The following is a 9,753-nucleotide window of genomic DNA, read 5'->3' on the forward strand; positions in this document are numbered from 1 at the left end:
TGAATAAATAAATAAATATACACAATTTTATGTAATAAAATTTTATTAAAAATAAAATAAAATAAATGTATTTTACATAATAAATTACAAATATCAAAAGTGTATGCTAAAGTCTAAACCACCTCTCTTAAAAGAAAATTAAAAAACACAAAAAACAAGCTTCACCTTGTCCTCATTTTGGACTCCTAACTGCCTACATTGACCCTTCACTGCTGCAGTTTCATTTAAAACCTACTTTGCAGGTTCCTAAACCACTTCCCAATTAACTTTGGCTTTGCGCTTCACCAACTGGGCTGCTTTCTTACTTTTTCTTCCCAACTTTTCCTGATGGTTTCAAAGTACCTTGATCGCTGTTTCGAACCTTGCGCTCGCTCTCATCATTAGCCTCAAATGAGCCTTCAGTTCTCGTAGATGTACTAGCATTTCCCTCAGCATCCTCACCACCCAATAACTTCTTTTGTTTGACACTATCCACAGTGCTCAACTCACCTGCACTTTCACAGCCAAAAAACTGGTCTAACATCAACTCATCTGCCACTTCAGAACGCTCCTGTATGGTGCTACAATTACCGATCAGTCCTAAACTGGTCTCTTTCACAGAGCTGCAACTTGGACCCGGCAGCTTGATTGCTGCCCCCATCAGAAAATGCTGGCAAAAACGCTGCTGACATGACACGGTTGGCCCGGCACTTCACTTCTATGGGTTCTTCCGCAAGCAGCTTTCCAACCAACACATCAGTTTCCAAGGTGCTGCTAGCACCCAATTTCAATAAATGGCGCAGATCAAAGTCATCAAACAGAAAAGTCATTTGGCCATGACCATCTTCTACAGTAACACTGCTAGAACTGCACTAGAAACGCCCCACACTCCTGGCATCGGCTAACTGCAGTGGCAAAGTTGACTTTTTCCACAAAACACGTTGTTTTGGACACATGTAGTCAACTTTTACATCCGCCGTAACAACATATCCTTGGACTTCTTTATAGTGCTCCTGCACTCCCCGGCTACCTCGCAATCAACATAGTCCACCATTGTGACTTTGGACTTGATGGTTGTGGACAAACATGTCTCACCACCAAACTGGCGCACAGACACGTTGGTTACTGCATACCACCGGCCAATTTGCAGTATTTCGCCTCCCCAGACAGACAGACAGACAAATGCTGTTGCTCTTGTCAGCTACATCATAAGCCCTCCATTTCAGCTTCTGATGAGATCTCGTCACGGTCTCGCGATCTTCAACAAGTTCTACAACCTTCACCACCACATTGACCTGAAAATTGACAAACAATAAAACAACCTCTATTATTCCTTATGCAGCAGCAACCACATACTTGTTTTTACATACTTTACATACTTGTACACCTAATTCCTAAGCCTATACTGCTGAATGAACACAACAGCCCATGTCGCATTACAAGAAACACATTATCCAGTGCAAGACATTCATACTACGTAGCCTGCTGAATAGTTTTAATTCTTACACATCAGTTGTGCTAGCCTACATGACAACATTACAAATATCTAACTGGTCTCTCTCACATATAAACGTACCTCATAAAATCACACTTAAAACTTTCAACAATTTTACTACATTCAAAAATGTCACAACCATGCCATTATATCTTACCCTTTGATATTCACGAGGATCCTGCACAATGTGATCAATTGTCGTATCTTGGACAACTTCATGTAATGACTCGTCAAAGACAAAATGTCCATCTCTCCTAATCAAGACAATGAAAACAAATGAGTTTTCTACATGACCATACATTTCTGTTTTCACCGCAATTTCCCTTAAATTTCACTCTTGCCCAATTCTGCCCAATGAAAATTAATTCTTAACTGATGGCTTACATTCACAAAACAACAGGTGTGTGTGTGTGTGTGTGTGTGTGTGTGTGTGTGTGTGTGTGTGTGTGTGTGTGTGTGTTTATGCATATATATGAATGGCTTGTTGTAGTATACACACACACACTTGTGTATTCACAGCAATACCATTAATTAAAACACTTTGCAATGTCCCTTGGGCCCACACGTACATTAAAAACATACTCTACCATTTTCTACATCAAAATGACATCGTAAAACGACAAACACATTTAAGAAAATAAACTTTATGCTTAAATAATTTGTATTTGTCTTAAAACTATGTATGGCTATCGCCACCTCCAAATTCTTCTTTGCGCCCCTACATTAAAAGGTTCATTCACCCCCATCTGCCAAAACGGCATTCGACCCCAAAAACATTTACAACATTAATTTAAAACCACATCTTAAATTCATCCAAATCAATTCATAGTGCATGATCGCAGTACTGAAACCCACACTCACCTTTTTTCTGCCGTGACGGAGAAAACGCAACATCACACAACTTAACTGGGGTCCTTAAGGAAAAAATACAAAAAACATCAACACTTTACCATTACATTAGGCAATTAAGCACTCTTCATACTAGTATAACAAGCCAATGCAAAGAAGGCTATTTCAGCATAAAAACGCTCCAGCATTACTCGTCGTAATTATATTTTTACTAGGAACAATTCAATTAAAGAGCTCTATATTTTAACTTGTACTAGTAACAATTACAATTAGAGAGATCTACAATGCATTTATTACTAGTCATATGTCTCCATTGACTTCCATTCATTTTTAATTATAGAGCTCTCTAATAGTAATTGTTACTTGTAAGAACTTAATTATGGAGCTCTGTAACTTAATTTCTTACTAGTAACAATTACAATTAGAGAGATCTACAATGCATTTATTACTAGTCATAGGTCTCCATTGACTTCCATTCATTTTTAATTATAGAGCTCTCTAATAGTAATTGTTACTTGTAAGAACTTAATTATGGAGCTCTGTAACTTAATTTCTTACTAGTAACAATTCAATTATAGAGCTCTGCAATTACACATATCCTTAATGTGTATTTTTACTAGTAATAAATCATTTGAAGAGCTCTTTAATTCAATTGCTAAACACGATTCCTGGCTGCATATCATTATCCATGGATCACTGAATCTTTGGTAAGTTGTTTGCAAACAACTGAAAAAAATTGTTTGCATGCAACAGTACAATTATCTACAGTCCCTGACAAAAGTCTTGTCGCTTGTGTACAAATTGACCTAAAGTGCTGCTGAAATATATTTCTAATCAAGATTTTTTTACAAGAAATGGCTCATTTTAATCCCACCAGCTTTTGTGATAATGTTTCAGTGAAAAACTAAACTTTCAAAAAGTATTCTAATATTCACAGCTTGGTAAAGCCCATTGAGTCAATTTTTGCAAAGACATTAGTGTTGTCACCTTGTCATATGAGCTTCACCTGTGACTAATAATGGATCAATTAGGTCTCAAGTGTGTATAAAAAGAACCCCAGTACGCTAGACCTTCACATCAACTGCAACTAGACCTCTGCAAACATGCCTAAGATTCACCCTGAGACTAAAGTTTTGATTATCAAGAGGCTGAAGACTAGATCCACTGCTGATGTGGCAGACACCTTCAATGTGTCTCAGCGTCAAGTACAGAGGATAAAAAAAAGATTTGAAGAGACTGGAGACATTTTTGACAAGCCCAGGTCAGGCAGACCCCGCAAGACAACTGCTCGAGAGGACCGTTTGTTGGCTCAAATCCAAGGCAAGCCCATTTTCCACTGCAGCAGAGCTCCACGAGACCTGGTCACCTGAAGTCCCCGTGTCAACCAGAACAGTTTGTCGGATTCTGTCTAGAAATGGCCTCCATGGTCGAATCAGTGCCCAGAAGCCAGCACTAAACAAAAGACAATTGAAAAACCGTGTGGCATTTGCCAAGGCCCACAGCCTGCTAAAAGGATGGATGCTGGAAAAGTGGCAGAAGGTGGATTTTTCAGATGAATCTTCTGTTGAATTACACCACAGTCGCCGCAAATATTGCAGGAGACCTACTGGTGCCCGAATGGATCCGAGATTCACCCAGAAAACAGTGAAGTTTGGTGGCGGAAAAATCATGGTCTGGGGTTACATCCAGTATGGGGGTGTGCGAGAGATCTGCAGGGTGGAAGGCAACATCAATAGTCTAAAATACCAAGAAATCTTAGCTACCTCTTATATTCCCAACCATAAAAGAGGCCAAATTCTGCAGCAGGACGGTGCTCCATCGCATACTTCCATCTCCACATCAAAGTTCCTCAAGGCGAAGAAGATCAAAATGCTCCAGGATTGGCCAGCCCAGTCACCAGACATGAACAGCATATGTGGGGTAGGATGAAAGAGGACGCATGGAAGACGAAACCAAAGAATATTGATGAACTCTGGGAGGCATGCAAGACTGCTTTCTTAGCTATTCCTGATGACTTCATCAATAAATTGTATGAATCCTTGCCAAACCGCATGGATGCAGTCCTTCAAGCTCATGGAAGTCATACAAGATATTAAATTTGGATCTCACAGCACCACAACTTAATTTGCTGACATATTTTTGTATTTGCAGTAAATTTGTTCAATTTCTGTATAGGCGACAAAACTTTTGTCTTGCCAAAATTTGACCTTTCTGTCTTGATTAAATGATAAATATTTTTTCTGTGAATTTTCAGTGCATTAAACATCATTTGGGAGGGTTTTAGCTTTTCATATGAGCTATTTCTAACACCAATGAATTAATTAAAAGTCAGGTTAATATCAGGTATTTCTAGAAAATAGATAAGCGACAAGACTTTTGTCAGGGACTGTAAGTCTGTGCCTTGACAATTTGAATTGCTAGTGTTGAAAATTGAATTATCACAGAATTATGCTTTGACAGTTGCGGGATTATAGACCTCCTTCTGCGCTAAAGGACACATTGTCCTCATTGTCTGATTGTTTGTCAGTTATAAAATATACAGAATTGGTTCTAATGGGGGACTTAAATTGGGACTGGCTAACATCTGCATCGGATCAAATTAAAAGTTTTTGTGATTCAGCGAATCTGACTCAAATTATAGATTCACCAACTAGGCCAAATCCTAAACATCCTGAAAAGTCTACGCTCCTTGATTTGTTCTTAACAAATGTACCGCAGAAATATAAATCTACTGCTGTTTTTGCAAATGATATGAGTGATCACTGCGTTATTGCTGGTGTGAGAGATACCAAGATATCAAAATGTAAACCGTGTAATATAATTAAGAGAAATCTGAAGTCGTTTTGTAAACAAGCTTTTTTTATTGATCTTAATCTCTGTGACTGGACCAGGGTGATTTTGATACCGGAGCCTGAAATATTTTAAATCACTATTTTTGGACATTATAAACAAGCATGCTCCTTTTAGGAAATAGAAGGTTAAAGGGCGTGATAATCCGTGGTTTTCAGAGAAATTGTCTGATTTAATTCATGACCGCGATCTTGCTTGGTCAATGGCAAAGAAATCGAAAAATATCTCAGACTGGCAACATTTTAGGCACCTGAGAAACAAATGTGTCTCTCAAATACGTAAAGCAAAATCTGATTTTTATGTACATGAATTATGTGATAGTTCAGCTAATCCTTCTAAATTTTGGAAAGTTATAAAAATCACTTTCTTCTGACTCTCGGGATGCTGTAATGCCCAATATATTGAAGTTCAATGATAAAATTATTACAGATAGGAAAAGTATGCTAGATTCCCTAAATCAGCACTTTATATCTTCTGGGTTGTTGTTTGAGCATGCAACACAACAATAGAGGAGACCAGAGGACTACTCTTTGTTTAGGGAAAATGTACCAATCAATTTTAAACTTGTTCCTATTGCAACACAGGAGGTATGTGATGCTCTTAGAGGGCTTAATGCTAAGAAATCTGCTGGTCTGGACGGGTTGGATCCCTACTTTTTAAAAATTGCTGCGGAACATATTGCAGAACCTTTGACACAGATTTTCAATCTGACTATTAAAACTGGATTAATACCGAGTGTATGGAAGTCAGCATATGTCACTCCTTTATTAAAGAGTGGGGACCGATCAAATCCAAAAAATTATAGGCCAATATCTAAGCTATCTGCTTTAGCCAAGGTTTTAGAAGGATTTATAAGTGACCAGTTGAAAGACTATTTAGAAACAAAAAATATTTTAAATGATTCACAGTCGGGTTTTCGTAAAAAACACAGCACCGTTACTACACCGTTACACTGCCACTATGAAAGTGCTAAATGATTTTATAAGTGCTATTGATTCTAAAGAATATTGTGCTGCTCTGTTCTTAGATCTTTCAAAGGCGTTTGATACGTTGACCACTATGTTCTGTCACAGAGATTGGTGGATATTGGGATGTCTCCAAAGGCTGTCAAATGGTTTGACAACTATTTGAATGGCAGAACACAAAGTGTATATGTTGATGGTGTGTCCTCAAACTCATTACTTATACAAAAAGGTGTCCCCCAGGGGTCCATTTTGGGTCCCATTTTATTTACTATTTATATACAGTATTGTTCAAAATAATAGCAGTACAATGTGACTAACCAGAATAATCAAGGTTTTTAGTATATTTTTTATTGCTACGTGGCAAACAAGTTACCAGTAGGTTCAGTAGATTGTCAGAAAACAAATGAGACCCAGCATTCATGATATGCACGCTCTTAAGGCTGTGCAATTGGGCAATTAGTTGAAAGGGGTGTGTTCAAAAAAATAGCAGTGTCTACCTTTGACTGTACAAACTCAAAACTATTTTGTACAAACATTTTTTTTTTCTGGGATTTAGCAATCCTGTGAATCACTAAACTAATATTTAGTTGTATGACCACAGTTTTTTAAAACTGCTTGACATCTGTGTGGCATGGAGTCAACCAACTTGTGGCACCTCTCAGCTGTTATTCCACTCCATGATTCTTTAACAACATTCCACAATTCATTCACATTTCTTGGTTTTGCTTCAGAAACAGCATTTTTGATATCACCCCACAAGTTCTCAATTGGATTAAGGTCTGGAGATTGGGCTGGCCACTCCATAACATTAATTTTGTTGGTTTGGAACCAAGACTTTGCCCGTTTACTAGTGTGTTTTGGGTCATTGTCTTGTTGAAACAACCGTTTCAAGGGCATGTCCTCTTCAGCATAGGGCAACATGACCTCTTCAAGTATTTTAACATATGCAAACTGATCCATGATCCCTGGTATGCGATAAATAGGCCCAACACCATAGTAGGAGAAACATGCCCATATTATGATGCTTGCACCTCCATGCTTCACTGTCTTCACTGTGTACTGTGGCTTGAATTCAGAGTTTGGGGGTCGTCTCACAAACTGCCTGTGGCCCTTGGACCCAAAAAGAACAATTTTACTCTCATCAGTCCACAAAATGTTCCTCCATTTCTCTTTAGGCCAGTTGATGTGTTCTTTGGCAAATTGTAACCTCTTCTGCACATGCCTTTTTTTTAACAGAGGGACTTTGCGGGGGATTCTTGAAAATAGATTAGCTTCACACAGACGTCTTCTAACTGTCACAGTACTTACAGGTAACTCCAGACTGTCTTTGATCATCCTGGAGGTGATCATTGGCTGAGCCTTTGCCATTCTGGTTATTCTTCTATCCATTTTGATGGTTGTCTTCCGTTTTCTTCCACGTCTCTCTGGTTTTGCTCTCCATTTTAAGGCATTCGAGATCATTTTAGCTGAACAGCCTATCATTTTTTGCACCTCTTTATAGGTTTTCCCCTCTCTAATCAACTTTTTAATCAAAGTACGCTGTTCTTCTGAACAATGTCTTGAACGACCCATTTTCCTCAGCTTTCAAATGCATGTTCAACAAGTGTTGGCTTCATCCTTAAATAGGGGCCACCTGATTCACACCTGTTTCTTCACAAAATTGATGACCTCAGTGATTGAATGCCACACTGCTATTTTTTTGAACACACCCCTTTCAACTAATTGCCCAATTGCACAGCCTTAAGAGCGTGCATATCATGAATAAAAATATATACTAAAAACCTTGATTATTCTGGTTGATTGTACTGCTTATTACTTGATTATTCACATTGTACTGCTATTATTTTGAACAATACTGTAAATGACTTGTGTCAGAATGTAACAAAAGTAAAGTGTCATTTTTATGCGGATGATACCGTTTTGTTTTGTTCTGCCCCATCCTTGAAAAATGCCATAGAAGATCTGCAATTCGCTTTTAAAATTATTCAGAAGAATCTTAATAAATTGCGACTTGTACTAAATGTGTGGTATACTGAAAAATGTGATCTAATAAGTGCATAATTATTATCATTATCAGTTTTCATGTATTTAGATGTACTGTATGTGTTCACATGAAGTTTAATGGAGTAATCAGTTTAAATAATTGTTAAATATTAATGTTGGTAATGACATTGAAATGTTATGTTTTGCATTAACTAGCACATTTAGTAAATTAGTATGAGGATAAAAGTTAACTGTTAATACGTTTGGCATGAGTGCATCTGATTGGTCGTGTTTGTGTGCGTGTGTTTGCTCATAACCGGGGAGTTCTCGCGAGACGCTTCATTCTCAGTAAAAACAGGAATGAGAAGCATCGCGTCTGAGTTGTTTATTCACAAATGTACTCCCTTACAGGTATATAAAGCGTACATTTGCACACATGTGAATAATTAATGTTTCTAAATGTATTTTCTAAAAGTATTGTGTTTAATTATTGCTTGAAGTGCTGTAGAGTGATCGGCCGTGGAACATGCGGTTCGCGCGCAAATCATTTACATGTGTCTGTAGGACGATTAAATGTATGCGGTCGAGTTGTTCTATAAACTGTATATTTGTATTGTGTGTTTTTGTGTGAAATGTGAGTGGATGCTTTAGTGTGGAATATGCATTACTTTGAGTGTATACTCACTTATTCACGGTGAATTTGAGATGCATATTTAAAGGGGAAGTACACTAGAAGAGCCCATGCATTTATTGTGTATACAATTACATGAATAAGAGAGTCTATACATTGTTGTGTGTAATAATTGTTCATTTATTGCCACAAATTCATTCTCAGTAAAAACAGGAATGAGAAGCATCGTGTCTGAGTTGTTTATTCACAAATGTACTCCCTTACAGGAGTGCTACAAATGCAGATAAAACTAAAATGATGTGCTTTTATAAATCAAGGAAAATAGAAGATGCTTGTCAAATTGTGACCCTAGATGAGAAAGTAATTGAACGAGTATCAGTATATAAATATCTTGGTTTCCTTTTAGAAGAAAAATTGTCTTTCAAACAGCATATAGAGTGTTTAACGGGGTTCTATTATAGAAACATAAGCCCCGTTTCCACCCAAATTACCCGCAACAATTTGTACCAGGAACTTTTTTACAGGAACTTTTCTCCCCCCCAGACCTGCAGCTGTCTGCGTTTCCACCGCTGTCTAAAGTTACGAGAAGATTAGGCAGATTAGTCCGATGATTAAGGACTGCGCGCGACTGCTCCTCCAAGTCAGTGACGGACACTAATCATTTTTGCGTGTACCGATTGAAAGATTTAGTGACTGTATACATGAGACGTTATCTAAACCGATCTGGTGTTTACATGTGATGACTTTCATTCGCAATCATTTTGTCACATGCAGTTTGTCTGCCGCATCAAAAATGTCGCCGCTGTTTTCTCCAGCAGCTGAATGTGTTTACTGTAGCCATAGCAACTCTTAACGGCCACCAGGACTAATACAGTATTATTTATAGCTATTTATTTGTTGTAAAGTGTAATAATCATCTCAGGAAAAAAAAGTTTATTCTGTCAGGCGCAGTTAAAGTAAAAACTGCCCGGGGCAATATACGCTGTGTCATTATTCCAACA

The 9,753-nt window shown here is 37.8% G+C and overlaps 1 protein-coding gene across 1 annotated transcript in view; it reads right to left on the reverse strand.

The window, feature by feature from the left end:
• Positions 1–301: 301 nt before the first annotated feature.
• LOC137049424 (putative nuclease HARBI1) overlaps positions 302–9,753 on the reverse strand; it is a 22,924-nt gene continuing 13,472 nt past the window's right edge. Inside the window, exons 6-7 of the mRNA XM_067427969.1 lie at positions 1,160–1,274; positions 302–630 (exon numbers count right to left, since the gene is read on the reverse strand). Coding sequence (XP_067284070.1) covers positions 302–630; positions 1,160–1,274 — 444 coding nt within the window. The remainder of the gene's footprint in view (positions 631–1,159; positions 1,275–9,753) is intronic.

This window comes from Pseudorasbora parva, chromosome 2 (genome assembly GCF_024679245.1).
Source record: "Pseudorasbora parva isolate DD20220531a chromosome 2, ASM2467924v1, whole genome shotgun sequence".
NCBI classification, from domain to species: domain Eukaryota; kingdom Metazoa; phylum Chordata; class Actinopteri; order Cypriniformes; family Gobionidae; genus Pseudorasbora; species Pseudorasbora parva.